The sequence below is a fragment of the Oryx dammah genome, unplaced genomic scaffold (genome assembly GCF_014754425.2).
Source record: "Oryx dammah isolate SB20612 unplaced genomic scaffold, SCBI_Odam_1.1 HiC_scaffold_20, whole genome shotgun sequence".
Classification (NCBI taxonomy): domain Eukaryota; kingdom Metazoa; phylum Chordata; class Mammalia; order Artiodactyla; family Bovidae; genus Oryx; species Oryx dammah.
In genome coordinates, this window is record NW_024070204.1 from 58,823,961 (window position 1) to 58,850,012 (window position 26,052).

Sequence of the window (26,052 nt, forward strand, 5' to 3'; positions counted from 1 at the left end):
AGGATTAAGAAACATTACCATTCAAGATAAAGAAAGTAGTAGATTTATTTCTTGCTGATTATTTTTTCTGACTGTTCTACTACCAGTTTTTTGTTTTTCCAACCTCCTTCTCCTTTTCTTCCTTATATTCTTAATAGACAGAGATTGCAATACAGTCCTAGCCAACTCCAGTATGTGAATTTACCTAGATGAGTCTAAATATTAAATACACATAATGTACACACATGCACACACACATACAGCACATATCACACATACACACTGTATTGATAAAAATTTTCATCAATGACAGTTGTTGACTTGCTGGGTTGTTTCTTCTGAGCTGTTTTGTCCTACCCCATTTTACTAGAAAGATAAAATGCTGATGAGATCATTCTCTCACTCAGTTTTTTCTAGACAGAAATCATTTGCAAAAACACCAAATATATATATATCTTATATTGTGTTCCACTTTTGCTCAAGCTTCCTCAGTTGCAGAGCTCTTTTCTTGCTTAAGTATGGAATGCTGTGCTACCCAGAGTTTCTGATGGTGCATTAAAATCCATGGACCCGATCTTTATTTTGTAAATAAAGTTTGATTGAATCACAGCAGTGCTGTTCACTTGCACATTATCTATGGCTGTCTTCATGCTGCTTGGCTGAGCTGAGTAGTCATGACCAACTCCATGGCCCACGAGGCCTAAAACATCTACTGTCTGGCTCTTGGCAGAAAAACCTGGAAGATTTCTCCTGCCAGGATTCTCCTGCCTTAGAGGATCCAAGAAGCTTTCATTGTTTTTATTTGTTTTTTTCTTGGCCACACCACAAGGCTTGTGGGATCTCAGTTCCCCCACCAGGGATTGAACCCAGGTCAATGACAGTGAAAGCCAGTGTCCTAACCACTGTACCACCAGGGAATTCCCAAGAAGTTTTAAAATCAGAACTCAACTAGGAAAACTAATTTGAGTTGAGTTCTGTGGTAGAGTGCCTGCATGCATGCTAAGTCACTTCAGCCGTGCCCAACTTCGTGACCATATGGACTGTAACTTGCCAGGCTCCTCTGTCCATGGGATTCTCCAGGCAAGAAAACTGGAGTGGGTTGCCATGAGCTGCTCCAGGGGACCTCCCCCACCCAGGGATTGAACTGCGTCTCTTCCGTCTCCTGCCTTGGCAGGGAGGTTCTTTACCACTGGTGTCACCTGGGAAGGCTTTTTGCTAGAGTACCATGTGCTTTCTGCTTTCTTCCACGGATAAGTGGGCCTTTCCCTAGGCAAGGCGATATAATGGAAGCTAAAAGCATAAACTCAGTTGTCAGCTTGCCAGGGTTTAGATCTGAACTGTGTGATCACGAGCAGGTTGCTTCCCTTTCTATGCCTCATTCCCTCATCCATAAAGTGGAGCTGATGGAAGGTCTACATCCCAGGATGACTGTGAGGATAAAAGATCATCAACACTGTCTATTGGGACCAGACATGACATTGCTGCTGGTGTTGTCATTTTGTATTTTTCTTGCTTGTATAATCCCGTGCTTTCCCCTTTGGCATATGAGACTTAGGAATGGTGAGGGTGCTCCCACCTTTGAGCTGATTGAACACTTTGAACAGAATTCTTTATCTTTCTTGTCACCCTATTTGGATTTCCTTTTGTCTGAAGTGACTAGCAAACTGGTTATTTCCCTCTGTCTGTGATCTACAGTTGGATTTGCCTTCTGGTTCAAGAGATTAGCATAGCTGTTCAAGAATGGCAGTCAAGGCTCTGTGTGGTACAGAGATTTGAGAGGTGGTTTTACTCACTTGAGTCAAATATGAGAAGCAGAGGCATTTAAAGATTGCCCTGCAACAATAGAAATATCTGTTTGTATAGTCTAATCAACTGTCCCAGGGAAGTATTATTCTAAGGTAGAGCTAACAATGTATAGGAATCATGTCAGCACTCCTGCTAAAGAGTTCTCTTCAGTGTTCGCGCATCACTTTGGGGAGTTTTCCTATTTACTCTGCCCATTTCTTTCTCCTAGGAATGTGTGGGCTCTCGATTAGCCTTTACTTAGCAAGACAGGGCTATAGCTGGTGGTCAGAACATCCACGTCTGTACGTTATATGCTGCAACTTATCTTTGCACATTTTCTCCTTGACTGCTGCTTTCAGTCTTTTCAGACCTGCTCAGATGTGACTCATTTCCACCCATGAGCCAGCTGGGAGGTCATAAGTCATTTCTTCATTGCCCGGAGTCTCAGTTTTGACAGATTGAGAAACAAATCTAGCAGAAGCTTGAAAGAGACTTTAAAGGACCCTGCCCAAGGTCTTAGCATTGTCAAGGAGAGCTTGCCAAACAGGCGGGTCCAATGTGACGGGTCCCAGTAGGGCCCAGAGAGCGAGTCTGAGAATCCCGCAAGTCTGCCGTGCTGCTTCCAATGACAGTGTTTGGATTTGATGCATATTAAGAGGGCAAAATAATGCACCATGAAAATGTGTGAATGCACATTTGCCCGAGAGACTAGAGAGGCTGAGAAAAGGAGTGTGAAGAATATAATGGATGTTTAAGAAAATTCTGTGAAAGGAGAGAAGAGCTCACTAGTGCCAAACCCTAACTTGGGATTTGGGACTTTGTCATACTTGAACTTGACTTTTGAACTTGTAGAATATTGAGAGCAGCTGGGCTCACTGGACTTGAGACCTGCTCAGATGTGACTCATTTCCACCCATGAGCCAGCTGGGAGGTCGTAAGTCATTTCTTCATTGCCTGGAGTCTCAGTTTCCTAATCTATGGAAATAAGCATGTTACACACCTCACAGGATTATTGTAGGATTGAGTGTGGGCACGTTGGAGGAGGTATGTGGTTGCATTAATCTGGTGCATAACAGGAGCTCAAGAAATGGTCACTTTCCCTTCCTTTACCTTTCTGGTGAATTCTTAAGGTGAGAGTGACATTTGCATGAGTTCCTATGTCTGATGATTTGTATTTGGCTCATAAAGCCACCATCTATATTATTCCAAGAGGTTGTTACTCAGTCGCCCAGTCATCTCTGTCTCTTTGTGATCCTATGGACTGTAATAGGCCAGGCCTCCCTGTCCCTCACCATCTCCCATGTTTGACCAAGTTCATGTGAATTGCATCGGTGATGCCATCTAGCCATCTCATCCTCTGATGCCCTCTTTTCCTTCTACCCTCAATCTTTCCCAGCATCAGGGACTTTTCCAATGAATCATCTTTTCACATCAGATGACCAAAATACTGGAGTTTTAGCATCAGTCCTTCCAGTGAATATTCAGGGTTGATCTCCCTTAAGATTGACTGGTTTGATCTCCTTGCTGTCCAAGGGACTTTCAGGAGTCTTCTCCAGCACTACAGTTCAGATGCATCAATTCTTTGGCATTCTGCCTTCTTTATGGTCCAGCTTTCACAACTGTACATGACCACTGAGAAAACTACACGGACCTTCGTTGGTGGAGTAATGTCTCTGCTTTTCAACACACTCTCGAGGTTTGAGGTTGTGCTGTGTGCTTAGATGCTCAGTTTTTCCAACTCTGCGACCCCATGGACTGTAGCCTGCCAGACTCCTATGTCCATGGGGATTTTCCAAGCAAGAATACTGGAGTGGGTTGCCATGTCCTCTTCCAGGGGATCTTCCCAGCCCCGGGATCAAACTCAGATCTCCCACATTGCAGGCGGATTCTTTGTCTGAGCCACCAGGGAAGCCCAAGAACACTGAAGTAGGTAGTCCATCTCTTCTCTAGGGATGACTTCCCGACTCAGGAATTGAACGGGGGTCTCCTGCATTGCAGGTGGGTTTTTTACCAGCTGAGCTACCTGGGAAGCCCCAGGTTTGAGGTTGTTAGCCCAGGGTTAATTTTTCTCTGGTATGTCCTTTTGATTCTTTTGTTCCCCCTCTCTCCAGAAGTGCATGAAAAACAGGGCTCAGTGATAAGCAGCTGCTTCTCAGTGGGGCACAGAGGCCAATGGGTGAGACCTGGGCACTGGGTCAGCAGTGGGCTGGGCTGCCTGGGGAGGGCCCATTTGTCATTCTCTATAGAGAGCAAGTGAAGGCTCTCACCAATATGTGTCCCAAGGTGCAGGTCAGGGAGCAAACCGTCTGGATATGGTCTGGAAGTGTCCTTTGAGCCTCTGGGTCCAGAGAACTGTACTTTGCTGGGTAAAGTTGAGTGACCTGCATGTTCCAGAGCTGTCATTTGATGAGGCCCCAAGAGTGGCAGCTGTACAGTGCTTGGTAGGCCACGAGGCAGGGCCTGACTCTTTGGACCTCAGTGTCACTGGCACAGTGAGGGAACTGAATTGATGCATATTTAAGCCCTTTGATCATCTCCAAGCAAAGATCACTGGAAGAAAATAGCCCTGGCAGCTGTGTTTGGGGATGTTTGTTGGGGTAGATGAGAACCAGGATGCACGGAGGACTGGAGCTGGACTAGGCAGAGGTGCTGGGGAGCTGGGTGGGTGGCTCCCTTCCCCGATGTCCACATGGTGAATCCATTTGAAAGTTGATGCGAGAGAGAGGGCAGGGTAGGATCCAAACTAAACCAGGCCTCCCCTTGCATGGCCTGTGGTGCTGTGGCACTGAGGATGGACTGGTGGTCTTTAGACAGACCTCAGCTCAGCCCCTCTAACCCTTCCTCGCCAGATGATCTTGACCCAGTATGGTTTACTGCTTATTTGCTTTACCCATCCAAAAAATGGAGCTGACAATGCCTGCTACGAGGCATTACTTTCAGTGGTTTAATTAAAAGAAGCAAGTTGCCTCTTGTCTCTAGTGTAATACTTGTCAAAGTTGGCCCTCAAATCCCAGCTGCTGATGCTGTTGCTCTTGGGCTCAAAATCAGACTTGAGTATTGTGCTGGAAAAAGCCTACTGAATTTTAGATGAAGAGTCTAGTCAAATACTTTGTAAAGAACCCATTCTCCCTTTGGGGGGTGATTTTTTTCACTTGGCATTTTTCTCTTCATTCCATCATTTTCAAAACATTGGTTTCCCTTGGCTGGTTTGGAGCCCTAGCCAACCTGCTCCTTATGCTCAAGTGAGGCCCAGTGAGGACAGAACGATGACTTTGAACTTTACAGATACCTCCCCTGCCCCAAGATTTTTCATTCAGCTTGCATTTCTCACCCTATTCCTTTTGTACCCCACCGAGGACAGGATGAGAAGCATGGGTAACAACTGCATTAAAGAGGCATTTGCAACCCATGTTGAGGGGCATCTCCTGGTTGGGAGATGGATTAGTTCCTGGTACTAGTCTTGCGAGAAGTATCTCTTCCTGAAATTGTTTCAAGATTGAATTTTCCTTATGTCCTCCATCAACAGTGTGCATGTTGATGGTAGGATGGGGGTGTGTCTCATGGTGAGATTTTTGTAACATGTGTACCTTCTCTTTACATGGGAAAGTGAAAGTCGCTCAGTTGTGTCCAGCTCTTTGCAACCCTGTGGACTATATAGTCCATGGAATTATCTAGGCCAGAATACTGGAGTGGGTAGCCTTCTCCTTCTCCAGGGGACCTTCCCAACCCAAGGATCAAATCCAGGTCTCCCACACTACAGGCAGATTCTTTACCAGCTGAACCACAAAGGAAGCCCAAGAATACTGGAATGGATAGCCTATCTCTTCTTCAGACGATCTTCCCAACACAGGAATCGAACCGGGGTCTCCTGCATTGCAGGCAAATTCTTTACCAACTGAGCAATCAGGGAAGAAAGTATACTATACAGTCCGTGGAATTCTTCAGGCCAGAATACTAGAGTGGGTAGCCTTTCCCTTCTCCAGGGGATCTTCCCAACCCAGAGATCGAACCCAGGTCTCCCACATTGCAGGTGGATTCTTTACCAGCTGAGCCACAAAGGAAGTCCCTTTACATGGGGGACAGTGTAATACTTTGATGGGGTCTGCCCTTCAAAATCTCTTTAAAATCATAAACTGAATTACAAATATTAATTCAGTTCACTGAATTGTCCTATCAAGCTCGCTAGGCAAAAAGAAACCTAAAACTTAGGAATTGTGATTGCTTTCATCACACGTATTATAAATCTATCAAACAAGTTTGCCAGTTTCTTATTTAAGAATCTGTAAGCCATAGAACCTAATTCCTACCAATGTTAATGGACAATCCAATAAAATTGAATGATAACCATTATATATTATCATCTTTATTAAAATCTTACCTTCATACATACCTATGGCTGATTCATCTTCATATATGGCAGAAAGCAACACAATATTGTAAAGCAATTATCCTCCAATTAAAAATAAAATTTTTGGACTTACTTGGAGTTCCAGTGGTTAAGAATCTGCCTGCCAGTGCAGGGGACATGGGTTTGATTCCTGGTCTGGGAATATTTCACATGCCTGGGTCAACAACTGAGCCTGCATGTCCTAGAGGCCATAGGCCACAACTAGAGAGTAACCCCACTCACTGCAACTAGAGAAAGCCTGTGTGCAGCAACAAAGACCCTAATAGCCTATATATATATATATATATATATATAACTTTTAAAAAAAAGAAAAAGAGAAATCGATTGTGGTAGGTACCCCCCACCAAAAAAATAAAACCTACCTCCAGAGGAGTTACTGCCATGAGCACGTTTTATACCACCTTAGAATTTTAGGGGGTTATAAGCAGCAAATCTGCTTTGGGCCAGTGTGTGTCCACGTCCCCAGGTTCAGCATAACGGGATTTTAAGTGGCCGTGTCATTAACTTTTGAAAAATGGAGGAAGTCATGGAAAAATTAACAAACAAAAACTGTGTCATAGCAACTGCTGTTAGCAAAATCAAATCCCCTGCTGATAAATTATGGGAAAATTTTTGGAGCTTTGGGTTGTAGCATGAAAAAGATTTCCCTGATTTCTTTAATTCTCTCTTGATAGAACTTTTTTTTTTTTCTGTTGTTCTTAAAAACTGATGTTTACCTTTGTTGGGAGGATAACTGAACACTTTCCCCTCTGTTCTTTCCCTCCACTCCCTACCCTAAGGTGGTGCATATGAAGTCAAACAGCATCGATTCTTCCGTTGCTTAGACTGGAACAGTTTGCTGAGACAGAAGGCAGAATTCATTCCCCAACTGGAATCTGAAGACGACACAAGTTATTTTGATAGTACGTACATTATCTGACATAAAACATTATTTGGCCTTTTCTTTGTGGAAAATCAGCTGTTTTTGATAGGTACCTTTTAGTCCTGAACCCATGAGTTCTGAAACATAATGTTGCTTTGGTAGAGAAACTCATAATTAAAATAACTAAGTTAAAAGCTGAAATTCTGAGTAATTGAAACTGCTTTCCAAACCTTTTCCTGCAGCTCGGTCAGAGAAGTACCATCATATGGAGACCGAGGAAGAAGATGACACGAATGATGAAGACTTCAATGTGGAAATAAGGCAGTTTTCCTCATGTTCACATAGGTTTTCTAAGGTAAGTGAAATATGGCATAAACATAGAGGGTCTCTCTTAGAGAATTTCCTACTGGTCAGATTTGTTGTTGTTTAATTGCTAAATTGTGTCGAACTCTTTGTGACCTTGTAAACTGTAGCCCGCCAGGCTCCTCTGTCCATGGAATTTCCCAGGCAAGAATACTGGAGTGGGTTGCTATTTCCTCCTCCAGGAGATCTTCCCAACCCAGGGATCGAACCCACGTCTCTTGCCCTGGCAGAAGGATTCTTTACCATTGAGCCACCAGGGAAGCCCACGGGTCAGAGAGTTGGTACCTTAAATACCTTTACAAGATTGTGAAAACCACCTGTGCTGTTTCGGAGCTTGGAGTCTCTTTTAGGGGGAGGAAAGAGTGATCCCATCATTTTGATAAACCAGCATTCCTACCCCCATGCAGTGGTATATTTCTCTGTTTCCAGCTCCACAGACTAATATCCTGTTTCTTGGAGGCAGAGACTTGCACTCACAGTTTTTCTTTGGGGGGTGTCTGATACCGTCTCCATGTTGACCCTGGTCTAGCTCTTGCTGGGCCATGGAGGCATCTTCCCATTGCCTTTATAAGAAGAACTTTGAGGTCACTGTGTGCACAGCCCTCTTCTAGGATCCCACGGATACAACATAAAGGAGAAGGCTTAGTCCCCGATATAAGCCCATTCACTTGGAGACAGTTGATTGTGAAATGAGACAATCTCTTAATCAGTGATAGAAATTGTAAGATATATTAAAGAGGCAGTAGGCCAGCCAAGCTAGAATTTTGGAAATAGATCAAAATCAATGTTGGAGAAAGGTGCTTTTTGACTGGTAGTGGGAAGATTTAAAAGACAGACAAACCAAAGACACACCTAATAGTCCTGAGATAAGCAGGGCCCTAGGAAGATAGAAATGAACCTACAGGGCACCCTACCTTCATTTTGCTATTTTCACTCAAGCTGTATTTTCTGTTGCCATGGCATTTTACAGCATTATCGTGTAGCTTTTCTATAGCAATGAGTGATTTGAGAGTGTTCCGTAGCTTTTTCTAAGTGACTACCCAGAGTGCTCTGCAGATTGGCCGACACTGCCCTCCCTGGGTACAGGAATGACACAGAGAGGTAGGGATTTCCCTGGAGGGGAGGCCTAGGTCTAGAGCAGAGCCAGGAAGGAAGCTGATGACAGAGTTCAGGCTTTCCTGGTACCTGTTCTCTGGCCCGTCAAAGCCATCCCCTAAGCTGCTCCCTCTCTGCTGTCTCCTATTCTTTTGCTGCTGCTGCTAAGTCACTTCAGTCATGTCCGACTCTGTGTGACCACATAGACGGCAGCTCACCAGGCTCCCCCGTCCCTGGGATTCTCCAGGCAAGAACACTGGAGTGGGTTGCCATTTCCTTCTCCAATGCATGAAAGTGAAAAGTGAAAGGGAAGTCGCTCAGTCGTGTCTGACTCTTAGCAACCTCATGGACTGCAGCCCACCAGGCTCCTCCGTCCATGGGATTTTCCAGGCAAGAGTACTGGAGGGTTCTTTCACTACCTTCCTCCTAATCCCAGGAGATTATAGGAGCTATAAGGGCCATCCCCATGAGAATAGCAGTTGGCTGGCTTGGGCGTAGTGAGTGCTTCCTGGGTTGGACTCTCAGTTCTCTGTTTATGCTTCCATCTTGCCGGTGGTACAGCAGAGACCTCAGTTTGCTTAAGCTATGATCCCCTTCAGAAATCCCAGTATCAATACATGAGGCTGCCTGTTGGTATATGTGATTTATAAGCCAAGCAAATACCTCTGACTCCTCACCAAGTACACATTGCATCTCCTCCCAATGGGTCTTGAAACAGGTACTTTATTTTTCTCTTCCCTCTCAATTCCAATTCATTTTTCTACTTCCTGTACCTGACTGGGGGCCATTCAGTCTTTTTCTCTGTGATTTTCTTTTTCTGATTGACTTCATGGTTAAATGTCATCTAATGCGTGCATTGATCCCAGGCCTGGAAACCCCAACACATCTATGGATTTTGTTTGCAGATACAAAGTCCATAGTGAGATATGGTGAGAATGTGATGAATTCATAGCTCCCCACTCCAAAAGGAAATAAAATTGTACAATTGGCCACTCACCTCAGGTCTCAAGTAAACAGCATTGGAAAGTACCTTCTGAATACATGGCCCCAATTCAAACCTTAGTCAAACTCCCAGGTTGTTCTCCCAGGACTTTTTCTTTTTTTCTTCTGACAATCCCTTTCAAGAAGATATTAATAAGCACTGATTCTTTGACTTGCAGGTGTTCAGCAGTATGGATCGAGGTACTCAGAATTCAGGAGAAGAGAAGGAAGACCCTGGGGACAAAACTAAAAGCACAACTTTGCCATCCACGGAAACGTTAAGCTGGAGTTCAGAGTATTCTGAAATGTATGTGAAATGCTTGTTAAGCGTTGTAAACAGTAGCTACTAGGGCAGTGGTTCTTCAATGTGAGCATACATCCGAATCTCCTGGAGGGCCTGTGGAAGCAAAGTGCTGACCCAGGAGGTCTGAGATGAGGGCTGAGAATGTATGTTTCTCTTTTCCTTTTTTTAAAAAGACAATTGTATATCCTTTTACATTTTTTTCATATATTTATTTTTAACTGAGCTGGGTCTTTGTTGCTGCACAGGCTTCCTCTAGTTGCCCTGAGAGGGGGCTACTCTCTGCTTGCAGTGCGTGGGCCCACTAGTTGTGACGCGTGGGCTCTGTGTGGGCTCAGTACTTGTGGTGCATGGGCTGAGTTGCTCCACAGCATATCAGATCTTCCCAGGGATCAGACCCATTTGCCCCACATTGGCAAGTGGATTCTTACCACTGGCCCACAAGGGAAGCCCCAAGAGTGTGCATTTCTGACCAGTTCCTAGGGATACCTCTGGTCTGGCACAGTTTAGAAGTCACTGCCCTCAACATGTGTTGGTTAGGAGAGCTCAGTTCCATTTTTACCTGTTTTTTTTTTTTTTTCCCTAAAATTCACCTTGCACACAATTTTCCAGTGTCTATAGATATATGACTTTGTTTTTTGTTTAATTAAGGCAACAGTTATCCACATCCAACTCTTCGGATACTGACAGCAACAGACATAGGCTCGGTTCTGGGCTGCTTCCCAAGCTGGCCGTTTCAGCAGAGGCAGAACATGATGGGGTCGCTCCCCACCCCAGAGAGCTGCACGAGGAGCCAGAAAAGCCAGCCCTCCCCGCTGCAGAGAGTGCCCAGGAGGAGCCCGAGGTCACCACCCCGGCCAGCACCATCAGCAGCTCCACTCTGTCAGGTAAGGCCATGGGCTGACCCCTGCCATCCCAGCATTGTCTGCCAAGTTGACAAGTGACTGCGGTGCTTGGAGTCCCAGGCCTGGCTTCGGACCAGTCTTGTGTTGCTAGACTCTCTCACAGCCCCACTCCTTAGGCCTGGGCGGTGGACTCCTCAGAGCTGAGATCAGACACATCAGCCCTCTCCTTGGAGCATGGCTGTATGGCCAGTCTTTCTTGCTGCACCTGAAGCCTCACGTCCTCCGGTGGGTTCCAGCGGCGCCCTTGAATAGTCTTTAGAAGTAGAAGTAGGGGAGCTTGTTCTTCATTGTGGAGGCAAAGGCACAGCAGAGGTCTTGTGGAGTTGCATCTAACTCAAAGTGATGAGTAAGCAACCCTGTCAGACAGTCAACAGGACCCTCAATAGCATCTTAAATCACCACCTATATAGTGTAAGCCAGTTTTTCCTCCGGTGTTCAGATGGGTAGTTGTTTCCTTGAAGGAGCTGGTTTTTGTTGTGGGGCCACGTTATACCCAGTCACCGAATAGTCTCCACTCTAAACTTTACCTCAGTCAGTGCAGCAAAATTTTCATGCCATGAGGTTCACAGATTGAAAGGGGAGAGGGGAGTCAGAAATACCGACAGAGTTCAAACTGGTATCTTGTGTGGCTATGAAACCTCTCCACTGCACACAGGTTTCCAGCCTCTAGGTAACCGGTGAAGACACTTCTGAGACATAGTTTGGTGTGTGGGAAGCAGTCCAGGGGCTTAGGGCTTTCCTGGGAGAACTCTTCTTGGTGTTACTTTTGTGTGAAGTAAGCCTTCCTGACCAGAAGAGCAGCGTCTTCATGGGTTTTCAGATGCCTGTGTATCATGGCGGAGAAGACAGTGGCACCCACTCCAGCACTCTCGCCTGGAAAACCCCATGGACGGAGGAGCCTAGTGGGCTGCAGACCATGGGGTCACCAAGAGTCAGACATGACTAAGCGATTTCACATTCACTTTCATGCATTGGAGAAGGAAATTGCAACCCACTCCAGTGTTCTTGCCTGGAGAATCCCAGGGACGGGGGAGCCTGGTGGGCTGCCGTCTGTGGGGTCGCACAGAGTTGGCCACGACTGAAGCGACTTAGCAGCAGCAGCAGCAGCAATATATCATGAATACTTGCAGCCCTTAATCACAGAGGCGTCCTCATTAAATGATTGGACTTGTGCTTCTCTCAGAGCAAGCCCTTGAGGCGCATTTCGGATATTATTTGGTTTATAAAAATGTTATGCATAGCACATCCTTCCACAGAGCAATGTGCATTTATGCTTTCAAAAAATAAAAATATGAGTATGGCTTAAGGTTGCTATAATAAATGTTTTCATTAAGCCGTATCCAGTATGCTATATTGATAACCATGAATGATTATCATGAAATTTTTTTTTTAACTGACTGAATATTCAGTGTATATTTGTTTTGTTTTGAATCATTTCAAAATAACAAATTTTACACACAGGGTTTATTTCCGCCTCACTAAAAGGTCTGGTTCTGTGGAGCTTCATGTGAGCTGATAGTTGATCATGGGGAAAAATAATGTTGGGTTTTCCCCTTCTCTCTTTTCCTCTCAGTTCTGTTTCCGTGTGGGATAATTCCACATGTCCTAACTTGGTAGAGCCAAGATAATAGCAATGGAGAAGTATGTAAAGACAAGCTAGTAGCCTCAGATTCCTGTTCCTCTTGGTTTCACATCAAATGTGGGTATGTCAAGTGCTTTATATTTCTGGTTACTAAGTTCTCATGTGTTTCTTAGTTTATTATTTACTCTGAATAGAGCTGCCTCTATTTCACATTTATTCTTAATATGATGAATTATTTATGATATCTTGGACTCTTCTGCCTACTGACTCTCAGAAAGTTACGAGAGAGAGGGAGGGGAATGGTGTCTAAGCATTTGATTGATTACTTTCATAATTAAAAAAAAAAATCTGTCTCTGTCCTGCCATGCATTTTGATTAATAGATTCAAACCACCTTTCTCTCTGTCTCCCTCAGACACACACTAAAAATAATCAAAGACCTTGGGGGCCATACAGAATAGAGAGATGAGCTGATTTGCTCATAGCCAAGGGTAATTAGGAAATCTGAAAACCGTGACTGTAGTAAAATTAAATTTGTTGATTTTTATATTGCTCCACCATCAAAAAGAAAGAACCCTTGACATTTACAGAACATTAAAGTGACATTATCCACCCTTGGCAGGAAAGACTCACACGTTTGTATGCAGTGCTATGAAATGAGACAGCAGAGGCAGGCAGGGGGGATGATAAAAGACACACGCTCCAACAGTGAGCGAAGTCCAGCTTTGTACTTGTTTCCTTCTCTTGACTACAATGTATTTGAATCAGTGAGGAGCAAAAGTCTTGAAAATTTAGGTGTAGTGCTTGAACGCATCTGACAAATTATTCATCGTGAAGAGATTCAGCTTTCCAGTTCATACTTGTCAATGATCCCATCCAGACCAAACTAGAAGGGAGAGGTGAGCGTGCAGCTTATCCCAGAGCAAGCTGAAGGGTTTTGAGGTGCGATTTGATTTGTGAAGCAGTTTTTGTCTAGTTTCCTAATTTAGAGTGAATAGAATAGATACCCTGTTAAATGGGCTTGAGTTTAGCAGATACAAGTGGAAAGAGGGTTGTTCTTTGCCTTGAGATTATCTTCTTTAGTAGGTCAGATGGGTGTCACACAGATGACTGGGAGTCTTCTCCTGTGCCCACAGCGCCTGCAGCGCCTGGGTGGCGGTGGCCACTGTCCCAGGTCCTAGGCTTCCCTTAGCAAGACCACGCCTGGGGGGTCGTGCCACCTCTGTGAACTAGGACCGAACTTCAGCTGTACCGTTGTGAGTCGAGCACTGCAACAGAAATGTTAGTTAAATCCAATTAAGCCTCTTTCCCAGGCAAAGAATGTCGTGGTCAGCACTTTGATGTGCTGGCTGGTCTTCCAAAGGGTCGTTTATAATGGGATTAAATTCTCTCTGTGGATTGCATATCTTAATATGATGATAGTGTTGATGATTTTTAAAGCACAGGGGGCTTCTAATATAGCATGTAGAAAGAAAAGGGAGATAAGCATTGTTTTTTCTGGACAGACAAATATGTATTATCAGTGATAAGAAAAAAGAAAGGAAAAAAAAAACCCCAAACTGATAGACCATGAAAGGAAGAATAGGAGAAACGAAAGAGATGGTCCTGTGACTTGTTTTTCACTATGTCACTTCTGACAAGAGAGAACTGTCTTCACACTGGGCCTGTGTACTTACGAAACTGGGATCAGTGATATTCCATTTCTGCGTTGTTCTATATGGTGACATATTCTCTTACATTACTCTGCTGAGGGAAGTCCTAATTTTTTAACTTAAAAAAACCCTTCTGATTTATATTCAGGGTAATAAAATTAAAAATAAAGAAGACATGTGGCTGCCTTAGAGGGGGACAGATCTTCTCACTGGTCCAGGAATTTCAGGACAGGTCAGCATATGGCTGTGTCAAGACTAAAGCCAAGAAGACGTAGTGAGCCATTGGGTAATGCCACGTGTAGTGAAAGAAACTCTTGGCCTTGGCTTGTGAAATTGACAAGGAGCTTAGAGTGAAAAGAGGTGTGGGAGGTCAAAGGTGACACTTTAGGCGCTTTTATGTAAGTTACATCCTGAGCCTAGTGTGAGGTGTGTCTTGAAAAGATGGTAGGAGATGACAGGGGCATGAGTCTCTATGAAGTGACTAAATGATGTCCACTTAGCAAAAGCCGGTATTAACTGCCTTGCTAATGCTGATCACCAGTATCATAGGATGATGGTAGTATGCTGTGGGCAGTCATGGGGTTCTTAAGGTGACGTTTGGTTCATGACCTTTCACAGTGGGGTCAGGAGGAGGAATCGTCTATTAGAGTTGTAAATGATTCTAAAACGCAATTGTTCTTCTAGTTAAATGGAGTCGACTAAGAATTAGTGGACCTGTGTACAAGGAGAATGCAGTCTGGAGGGACAGCTCTTTCATTCTCTCTCCTCCGACTCACCTTTCTCGAACCAGTCGCGTGATTTCCGTGTTTGCCTGACACCACGTGGACTCATGCACCACACGGGCCTCTGTTTCCCAGCGTTCGTCCTTCCCTCTCTCTCCTCCCACCTCCGCAGCTCTCTTATCCCAAATTCTCCTGAAATGTTTATCCCTTCTTCTTTGCACAGTTGGCAGTTTTTCAGAGCACTTGGATCAGATAAATGGACGAAGCGAGTGTGTGGACAGTACAGACAATGCCTCCAAGCCCTCCAGTGAGCCCGCCTCTCACATGGCTCGGCAGCGCTTAGAAAGCACAGAGAAACAGAAAGCCTCGGGGAAAGTCACAAAGTCCCTTTCTGCCAGTGCCCTGTCCCTCATGATCCCAGGAGGTAGAGAGACATCGACTTGCATGAAACTGTGTGGCTTGTGCATGTGCGCCCCGCCCCCGATGTGGCATGCTGGCTGAGATGCGAGACTGCTTGAACCAGTAATGGTGGTGTCCTGGCACAGCCCTCCTGAGTGGACTCCCTGGCGGGCCTCCAGGGCTCCCAGGAGACAAACGTGACTTACCCCTTCGCACTTCTTTCGGCAGCAGGAGATGAGGCAGGATCCCTTCCCACAAAGGCTTATTTCTTTTGTTTTCTTTCTTTTTCCTTTCTCCCTTCCCCAAGTTAAGTGATAAATTTCGCTCTTCTGAATAATTTTTCTTCCCTAGACCAAGCATCATTTATATCCTTTACAGAGCTGTTTACAGCATCTGTGTCAGAAAGCTAAGTATAGTTTTTCTCATCTAATTAATGAGGAAATCAATACAGAGAACATACGTTTTTCATTTCTGGGGATGCAGAGTGTATCACAGACAGCACTGAAATTACAAGTTTTACCAGCCTTGTCTGTTGGGTTATGCTTCCTCCTACTGGTAGCCTAGTCATTTTCTGCCTTATATTTAAAAAACTGGGCTTAATTATGATTTTGTTGAATTGCAGTATTTTTTGACAACCTAGTTTTGCCTCTACTAATCACAAAGTCTGGTATAATTTCACTGGCTGAGATGAAAATATACACCCTCGTGGTTGTGACTTATCACTCAGATGACAGACAGTAAGAGAATGAAGTGGCAGTCAAATTATACTGCAGATGGCTTGCAGTTGGAAGAATACAGACCATGTATAAAAGGGATTGTTTACATTGTTGAAATTTGAAATTTGTGCAGAAAGAAATGTTCATTGAGGGGGTAGTGCTCACTGTAGCACGTTCTGTTTTCTGGGAGATGTCCGTATAGCACCTTAAAACAAACACCCTGGTCTGAATGACTGTTTACAACCAAAAGGCAATGGCTCCAAGGTGGTCGGTAAGTGGAATGTGGTCCAGTCCACTCTGAGAGCTGGTGAGAAAGCCCGCCTCTTGGTGGACGTGGGTCAGTTACTCAGTTTGGGGAGATAAGGAAAGATGTATTGAGGATAAGAGTCAGGGGCATGGCTTTCTTGGCAGTTTGGATCTGTGTGTCCACTCCATCTTCTTCTATCTCTGCATGTTTTGAAGTTCCCTGCCCATCAGCGTGGATCTGTTCAGCTGGCCTTTGGATGAGACAGAAGGTAGCCAGGAAAAAAGTGTCAAGGTGCCACATGAAGTCAGAGTGAAAGAGCCTGGACATTGATGCATTTAGCTAATTGTTCTCCTTTGGACAGATGTAAGATTCTTGCCTGGATAATCCCATGGACAGGAGCCTGGCAGACTACAGTCCATGGGGTCGTAAACAGTCGGACATGACTGATGACACACGCATCCCAGGAATTACAACAGAAGATAGTCTGGATACTTTCAGCTTGCTGTGGCCACCGTGTTACTCACTGCACCCTGGGAGTCTTCAATAGCACTGGCCTTTTGTAGCCTGGCCCTTGCTGAGCTCACATTTAAACCACAGCATCTTTGTGTAGATTATTCTTTTTCATACACAACACATACACAGGTGTGCGTGCACAATTTCATATGACCAGCTAGGATTTGTTTAGATTCACATAGATGAAACAGTGATAAGAACTATAAATAAAAAGTATGTTTGTTCATAAAACAAGGAAAACAGGATAGAATTGGTGTTGAAGAATATGAAGTGAGTTGTTCTTAAAATTTCTCTATCCACCTGCATTATCCTCTCAGAAACCTTGCTAGAAGTGCAGGTAATGTATGAAGAGAATCAGTTCTAACCATAGTAATAAGGGCTGGTTCCTTTATAGGAAAGTTAACATTACAGGGTTTTCCTGATGTAGATTACCTAGTCAGCACTCGCTCAGTAATCGGGCTTCCCCGGTGGCTCACTTGGTCAAGCTTTTGACGACCGGCTTCTTTGTTGCAGACATGTTTGCTGTTTCTCCACTGGGAAGTCCAATGTCTCCCCACTCCCTGTCCTCGGACCCTTCTTCCTCAAGGGATTCCTCTCCCAGCCGAGATTCTTCAGGAGCTTCTGCCAGTCCACACCAGCCCATTGTGATCCACAGTTTAGGGAAGAACTATGGTTTCACCATTCGAGCCATCCGGGTGTACGTGGGAGATAGCGACATTTACACAGTGCATCATATCGTTTGGGTGAGACTCTCTTTCTGGCCAGTTTTCATTCCCAGCAAACGAGAGAATGCATACATCAGCTGAGGCATGGTTAACAGCAAATGAGTTTCCTGTTAAGCTGGCATTTGGGACCTGCTTCATACGCTTGCCCTTTATCTGTGTGGTAGGACTGAATTTAGCAAAAGTTAATTCTTTTTAATAATTGTGTTAGTCTTCAAATCTGATTATCCACTCTATATACCAAGCTTGTAGAAATAGTACAAAATAATCTTATTTTTATCCTTCTTTTCTTAGTTTTTCCCACCTGGCCTTCTTTTTTTCTAAAATACTTTCTCAGGTCACCTGAAATATTGCTTAAGGAACCATAGGAATTACCCTATTTTAGGAAGATGGCAGAACAAAAATAGTGAGCCATATTTTACTGGTTTCCTCTTAGAATCACAGGATCATTTGTTGATGAACTCAGAATATTGTGCTGCAAGAGAACAGTAGGTGTCAGGGTTGTCATTTGTTTGCTTACTAATGTATCTTCTCTTGAACTTTAGAATGTAGAAGAAGGAAGTCCAGCTTGCCAGGCAGGACTGAAGGCTGGGGATCTGATCACGCACATCAATGGAGAACCGGTACATGGACTTGTCCACACGGAAGTTATAGAGCTCCTGCTAAAGGTACTGTCTTTTTTGATGTTAGGGCCATCTAGATGAAGCAGGTAGCCAGAAAGAACTGGCACCAAAAGTTCTTTTTTTTTTTTTTTCCAAAAAAGTTCTTTACTCAAGTTCTAGTGTTTTTCTATGTGGGCTATCCATACACACTCAGTCTCTTTGCTGAGAAAGTGTTCAGTGGTCTGTTTAAGGTAAAGGCAAGAACAACATGAATTTTTTGGTTTTATATCATGAAATCCACTTTCATGTATCTGCACAGTGACTTCCTAACTTAATTTTGCTTCTCATCCTAAATTACAAACAGAGTTCTCTTTGTTTTATGTGTCACACGTAGTAAAATCTGTTTGGAAATCATCCATCCTCGGTGCGATTTTCTTTAGCAACTTTCAGTACATTTTATTCTATTATGGCAGAAGACAGCGGTATTAAACTGTGAGGTCAGGTCTGAAGCTTGATTTGAGAGTTGAGTTTCTTTGGAAGCTAGAGCTGTGAATATATAATAGGTGGTAATGGAAGAAGGGATGCTAGCGATCATTAGACCTTTCCCTCCTGTACAAATAAATTTGAATGTAGATCAGTCTCTACTTGGAATTAAGCTGATTCAAGCCAGTGGAGTAGGAAGATCATAAAGAGCATGAGTGTGATGAAGAGAGATGGTCTACACTCATTCTCTCATTTCTGTTGGCCTGTTTGCTTTGCCACTGCTAACTAAAGACTATAAAGTTATAGCCCCAAATATGAATCTGGTTAAAACAAAGATGAATCTGACTCTCGATTTTAAGTTTTTTCAAGGAAAAAATCCTATCTGTGATTTAAAAAAATGCAGTCATTAATTGTAGGATTATTTTATGTGTCAGCAGATTTATAGATGACTTCTCAGTGCGTGAACACAGGGAGGCATTACTAGGGGTTATCAGAGAGGTGTGAGCCATCGCCTCAGGTACCCTGCAGCCTGTTGAGAAACAAAACATAAATGCATATGTGTCATTTAAACAACATCCATTCAGACTGTCTCTAGAGCACTTGCTAGGCAGGTACCATGGTAGACACTGGTGACATGTCTAGACACGGTAGACATTGGAAATTATGTACAGTTCTTACCTTGAGGACTGTGAGAGACACAGGAGATGTATGCAGGCAGATGAAGTTCAGCCGGATTAGCCAGAGCCACAGCAGGGGGAGGAGGGCCGTGCTTCTGCAGAGAATATTCTGTGAATAGGGAGAGTCACCACCGAGGAGTGACACTGAACTGAAACTTGAAAGAAACTTGGGAATTTGGAATTAGTGCAGGTGGGTGGGTGTACAAAACCTTTGATAAGTAAGTAGCCTTTGATAAATGACTTTTATCCTTCTTTTTGTCATCCCCCTAGCCAACACAAGTATATTCTTCAAAAGATTCAGGGTCTGGCCCACATTCCGAGAGTAGTAATGGTATGTACATTCAAAGGTCCGTTGTGAAGTAGCAGATTGTAGGGAAGTTATTGCCACTGATCAGTCCACAGCATTAATGAAATTTTGGTCTTGACTTCAGGCCTCATGGAAGTAGGTGACTGTCTTTGCTATCCTCCATACCTACGGGTGGTTCCCTTAACTCTAGTCAACTTTCTCGCAAAGGCATAGTATTGCTCGCTGGAGGAAGAGGATGAATATTGAGAGGACATTGCAGAGCCATAGGCAGTATGGGAAGCCAGCCGTGGCCATGCTGAAAACGTGGCAGATCTGACGACAGCCCTGCAGGAGAGACATGGAGCTACTATTAAAGCTCCGCACATCATCTCCGCATTTGCACAGTGCCTGGTTTGCAGCTGGGTACTCAGAAAATGTTTGTGGAATTGAGGTGACTAGTAGGGTTCTCCCTCGCTTGCTGTCCAAAAGTCACTGTGGGAGGAGCTGAGCACCATACAGCTACTTGTGTTATGTCTTCATGTACATGCTGCTCAGTTTGGAAGTAAAACCTTGAGATGGCTGGAGTCTCTCTACACTTTGCAATATGCCTACTGAGTAGTGCACATGTGCTTAGTCGCTCATCGTGTCCGACTCTTTGCAACCCGTTGGACTATAGCCCGCCAGGCTCCTCCATCCATGGGGTTTTTCAGGCAAGAATTTGGGAGCAGGTTGTCATTTCAAAACAGGTAGCATTTCTGGCACCTACGTGGGTAAGACTTGAGTTTTTTTCTTTTCATTCACCATCAGTTTCTGATAATATTACTTGTCTAACTGCCATGAAACAACTGTCTCCTAGGAAGTGCCACCAAGATGGGAGGCAGAGCATGGCTGTGGACTTTGAGAGTCCTTGGCTGTGAGAGTCCCCTGAAATGGCCTCAGGCTTCCCAAGACAAAATTCAACAAGTCTGACCAGCCTGTTCTCTCGTAGTGCCTGACCCAGTGGTCCAGGGATACCCCATTGCTGGCTCACATCGACCCTTTGTAAGGGCCCAGGCTCTATCTGCTATAGCCTGTTTGTCTTTCCAGTGGTGAAGGGACTACAAAGGTAGGCAGAGAGATACTTCTCTCTCCCAAGAACTCCTTGAGCTTTCCTAGGACCTCCCTTTTGTTTAGATATTAAAGCTATGTTTTATATGTGAGTTTCTTTTCATTGTCAACTCACCTGACTAGACGTTTTGGCATCAGCAGTTCAAAGATGGTCAGATGGATTTTAAATGGTAATAGGTTTGACCTCTTCGGTTCTTTGTAGCGGTATTACGCTACATGCATCTTAGGTCCTGGCACAGTATATCTTTATATTATTTCTTGCATTTGCTCATAAAATCAGAAGAAGAAATAACAAGCTGAAATATACATATCTTTAGGAAATATGCCTTCTGTGTATTTTGCTGAGGCATATTTGATCTCTTTCATAATTTATTTTATAAAACATTTTCATATGATTCTGGATTTTAAAACATCTCTTCCTACTTCTGTGAAATTTGAACGTATGTTTCTCCTGAACGCCTCTGGCAAGGTCTCTGAAAAGGGTCAGTCAGTTCCATTTATAACATTTTGTCCTCATCTGGTTACGGAGTGCCTGCATTCCTGGATCTGGTTGACCTATGTCCCTGAAATGCCACGAACATGCTGTAACGGAGAGCTTTGGCATCCTCCTGGGCCATGGCGTGCTGTCTCACATCTAAGCAGAGGATCCTGCTTCTGGCTCATAAAGGAAGCTCTCAAAAGAGCAACCCCTGTAAGGAAACAGAGTGGATACAGGGGATTTAATTACCTTCCCAAGGAACTGTGTTATCATGCATCTTTCTCCTAGACGTGAATAGTGGTTCTTGGACAAAGGATCGAGTGACTAGTACCAGTCCTGGACTCCCATGTGCCATCAGTGGCAGACCATCAGGGTAGTAGCTATATTTTCGTATTCTCATGTGCTATTTACCCGATGCTTTATACTTGCAAACTACTTCACAAAATTTCACGGCATCCTCAGAAAAAGGTAGAAGAGCCATCACATAGGGCTATATATATTTTTAGAAATCCATGTGCGATACTGGGCTTCCCTGATGCCTCAGATGATAAAGAATCCAGCCTACAGTGTTGGAGACCCCAGTTTGATCCCTGGGTGGTAAAGATCCCCTGGAGAAGGGAAGGGCATCCCACCCCAGTATTCTTGCCTGGAGAATTCCATGGACAGAGGAGCCTGGTGGGCTACAGTCCGTGGGATCACAGATAGACACAACTAAGCGACTAACACTGTGTATAATACTTATTTATCTTTTGGACAGTGAACATATTAAGCATATCCCCTGTGTCATGGCTTCACTTTTGGTCTCACCCACCCTCACAGCTTCAAAGTGAGCCTGCTGTGAAAGCACTCACTTACATGCACGAGAAGCAAAGTCACAGTTAGTCGGGTCAGTTCCCCATCGGCTCTGCGCTTTCTCAGTGTTGCCTCAAACCTCTCTAGCCACAGGGGTTTAATCACCTCCATCCAGATTACAAGTAGCTTGCTAAAAGAACTTTCCCACAGCACCGAAATCACTCTCTCCTCACTATGGTGGAATATGGAGGCCACGTGGACCCAGTCATACCCCCTGTTCACGTGATTACCTGCCTAGCGTAGCCTCTCAAATGCAGGAAACCCCCTATTCAGCCAGGTTGCTTTCTTAGGACAGCGTTAGTATAAATGCCCAGTCATAAGAGAACCTAAAATAATGCCGGCCACTGCCTCCGTATTTCCTTTCCCTAAACTCTGGGAACCTCTAGATACTAAAATGGGGGCTAAAAGAGCATCATTATTACCAATTTTACATATTAACTGGGTCCCCAGAGTGTGCAGAGTTGTGTGAGGTACCAAAGGGTCACACAGCAGATGGCACATATGAATAGTAGGTAGTCAAGAGCACTTTATATGAATAAATTCAGGTCATCCTCATAGCCTGTGCACAGGTGCTATACATAGAAATGTCCCCATTTTACAGATAAAGAAATTAAAGCAGGGAGAAGCTAGCGAAGCAGCCAAGGCTCTGTGCTAGGAAAGAGCAGAAGAGGATTTGCATATGGGCAGGGCAGCCCCAGAGCCTGAGCTTTCAACTCGCATACCACCGTGCTCCGGATGTGAGGTCTGATTGCCAGAAACTTAGATAGAGCCCAGTGTTCGCAGGAGAAACAGTGGCAGTGCTAGGCTACAGTCAGGCTACCAAGCCAAGGAACAGTCTGTAAATAGGGCCCGAGTGCGGAAGGAGAGAGAGCTTTCCACCACAGTGGGCAGGCGGAGAGTTGAGGGTTTTCTGTGCAGGGCTGTGAAGGGTGGGTGGATGTTAGTGTAAGGGAAGGAGTGTGGGACGGTCTAGGCACAATAAAATGACGCTTTAAACCACAAAAACAGGAAACTCAAAGTACTTGAGGTGTGGCTGGAGCCTGAGTTCATGGCGTCTGGGATGCAGTGTGCAAGGTGACCGGGGCTGGATGGTGGAGAGTATGAATGGGGCAAGGACACCAGCATGGGAAGAATGCATTCCCCGTGGGTATTTTGCAGAGGAAGAACTGTGAAAGCAGTGTAGCTCAGGGAGATACCCAAGGCCAAATGATGAACTAATGTGGAGTCAGATAGAGAGAAGAGGCTGGGCAGCCTGACTTCTGCTTTTGTATTCAGTTCAGCCAGCTTAAAATAACTTCCTCCCCACCATGCACTAATCACACAAGCAGCTTAAAGTAATGCATAACTTAATAGAACATTTGACAATCTTCTGGCCCCATTTTATTGTTGTTATTTTTTGAAATAGTGCCACAGAATCTCTCTAATAAGAGATTGTTCCTTCTTCAAAAGAATTTGTTGAGGTCAAAGGACCCAGTAAAACAAATTGCCAGTTCTGGCAGCACTTGCTATAGCTGATGGGTCCACCAGGTGGCAGGCTTCACAATTCTCACCTATTCCCCATAAAATTATTTTTCAGTCATTTACTTACCATTTTTGTCATCATTAACTTTTTCAACCAAATGTTTGCACTGTGCATTTTTTCTTCTGTCTGTATTTCCTCTTAGGAAAGTTATCCCTTTGTGTATTTCTGTAAGTCAAGTGAACTGTCCTCTGAAACAGCCCTATGTAGAAACAAACTAAAAACTAAGTTTGTTTGTCTTTTTCGAGTTTTTTCTTTTAATTTTTATAAAATTTATTTATATTTTAATTGGTGGAAAATTGCTTTACAGTTTTGTGTTGGTTTCTGCCATACAACAAAGTGAATAATTATATATGTATTCTTTCCCTCCTGAGCCTCCCTCCCCTCCTCCCCACCCCACCTCTTTAGGTCATCACAGAGTGCCAGGCTGGGCTTCCTATGTTCTTTAGCAACTTCCCCCACAGTATTTTACACATGATAGTCTGTACATGTCAATACTGCTTGTGGAAAGGGACATTTGTAGAAAGCTTAAGGATATGCTCTGATTCAACAAACTCCGGCCGTAACTTTCCTAATGGAAAATGTTAAGCATTTGATTATATTTATCTCATACCACGTATATGATATTTTTCTGTTTTTAAAATTGGACTGTAATAGGAGGGATAGCAGTGGTTCAGGCTTAGACTGCTCGTGGGCTCCAGAAGCCCCAGTGATCACTGTGGCTCTGTGTCCTCCCTGATATGATATGGTAAAGGATGGGAAGAATCCCCATGACGGACGCACTCCCATCACGTTTGCTGCCTCTTTCCTTCCCCTAAGCCATTTAGGAAAAACCAAAACTTGAGTCTGGCCTCAGTCAAATTGTAAAGAACAAACCCCATTCCAAACAAATTTTGGTAGCCCTTTCATACTTAAAAGTAGAGTTTTCAGTTTAAAGAATAAATTGAATGCCAGTCTCTACTACCAGATAAAGGTTTACTTTGAAAGTTTTGGCATCTGCTTATAAATATAAGACAAGTAATTTATTTTTTCAGAGTGAAAAACCTTTTTTCCCCTTGTTCAAATTCAAATCCCATTTCCCTAAAATATTTTTTTTTTACGGTTATGGCACTAAGTATGGGATTATATGTTCTTAAATATATAAAGAACTCAAAAATCATTAATTTTCAGTTGATTATTGATTTTTAGATACAAAATTGGATGTAAGACATGAACAAATCATGATCTAAAGAAATAAAAACAATGAAAAATAAATGAGATGAAATCCAGCTTTGTTAATACCCAAAGAACAAAGATTAAAACTTGATGTAACTTTTTCCTATAAAATTGGTAATTTATTTAATATTAGTATTCAGTTCTGACGTGTGCTAAGATGGGTACTCATGTGCTGCTGTTAAGAGTTTAAACTGACATGAACTTTCTGGAAATTAGTGCATCAGTGTGTACCAACAGTCTTTAAAAAGTTCAACTAGACCCTCCAATTCAGTGTACTGAGTCTAGTTAGATAATCTAAGGAAAATGTCAGAGGTTAGGACACTAATTTATAGATAAAGATATTTATTTCAACTTTTACAAGCATGGGAAAATAGAAAACAAGAGCTATAAGGAAATAGTTAAATTGTGATTTACCTATCTCATGGAACATTTTTAAACAGCCAGTAAAAATTATGTGAAGGAATATTCAGTGATAAAGTGCAAGTTTTTCAAAGTTATGAAATGTGAAGTGAAAAAAAACTATTAGATTAAGATTAAAATTACTTATAAAGTATGTCTACATAGATATATATGCATAATTTTTACATGCTTAATAGAAGACCAGTAGGAAATATACAGAAATATTACCAGCATTAGCTGAGTGGTAGGCTTCTCAATGGGCTTCCCTGGTGGTGCAGAGGTTAGAGCGTCTGCCTGTAATGCGGGAGACCTGGATTCGATCCCTGGGTCGGGAAGATCCCCTGGAGAAGGAAATGGCAACCCACTCCAGTATTCTTGCCTGGAGAATCCCATGGACGGAGGAGGCTTCTCAATGATTTTTTAAAATATATATACATTATTGTTTTCTTTTAATAATGGCATGTGTTACTTTCCAGGTTGGGTGGAGAAGTGGATGTTGGTATTTAAACAATCTGATTTTTCAGTCCCCTGCCCGACCATATTCAACTCCCCATCTCTTAACATCCTTAGATCTGAGTCGCTAGGCATCTTCCAGGCATAGGCCTTTTAAAAGGCACTTCTATGTATACTTCTTGTCTTTTTAAGGTAATCAGGACCATCTGTTACTTTGCAAGGATATGATTCTCCCTTGGTTATTAAGAAATTCAAGAAGAGATCATTGAGAGTGAAGTGAAGGGGGAGGGTTCTGCCCACCTGTCCAGGGCACCCCCTCACCCTGGCCCCTGACTCTGCTCTCAAATCCTCCCCTAGGGCCTATCCAGCAAGCCCCGGTTCCAGGTTCAAGTCGAGGGGCACAGAAACCCCCAGGAATGACCTTACTGCTCCCAACCTGACAAAGCAGAGGCTGCTTTACACCTGCTGGCATACACTTTCCAGCTCTGCTGGGCTGACAGGTTCTGGTGCTAGGAAAAAAAACTAAAAATAATTAAAGATAAAAGTCTCATTTAGTTGTGCTGCTTTATGATTTCTAGGTCAAAGGAAAAGCACAAAAAGGAGAGAGAAGAAAAATAAATCAACCAAGAGCACAGCATCTCTGGGCATGTTTACACTTAATACATATGCATGAGTGTAACTGTTATTTATAGAGCCCTTTCCATGTGTCACTCTGGGTGCTAACGGCTTTACACGCTATATCCCCTTGAT

General features: G+C 43.7%; 1 protein-coding gene across 3 annotated transcripts in view; it reads left to right on the forward strand.

Annotated features, from left to right (window-relative positions):
- Positions 1–26,052, forward strand: part of LOC120879597 (microtubule-associated serine/threonine-protein kinase 4-like) — a 176,042-nt gene that overhangs the window by 139,906 nt on the left and 10,084 nt on the right. For 2 of the 3 annotated variants that reach the window (XM_040262637.1, XM_040262638.1), the window contains exons 17-23: positions 6,952–7,074; positions 7,277–7,389; positions 9,653–9,780; positions 10,426–10,661; positions 14,858–15,058; positions 17,023–17,252; positions 17,777–17,899. In XM_040262637.1, the coding sequence (XP_040118571.1) occupies positions 6,952–7,074; positions 7,277–7,389; positions 9,653–9,780; positions 10,426–10,661; positions 14,858–15,058; positions 17,023–17,252; positions 17,777–17,899 (1,154 nt within the window). The remainder of the gene's footprint in view (positions 1–6,951; positions 7,075–7,276; positions 7,390–9,652; positions 9,781–10,425; positions 10,662–14,857; positions 15,059–17,022; positions 17,253–17,776; positions 17,900–26,052) is intronic. The other variant, XM_040262639.1, reaches the window with a different exon arrangement.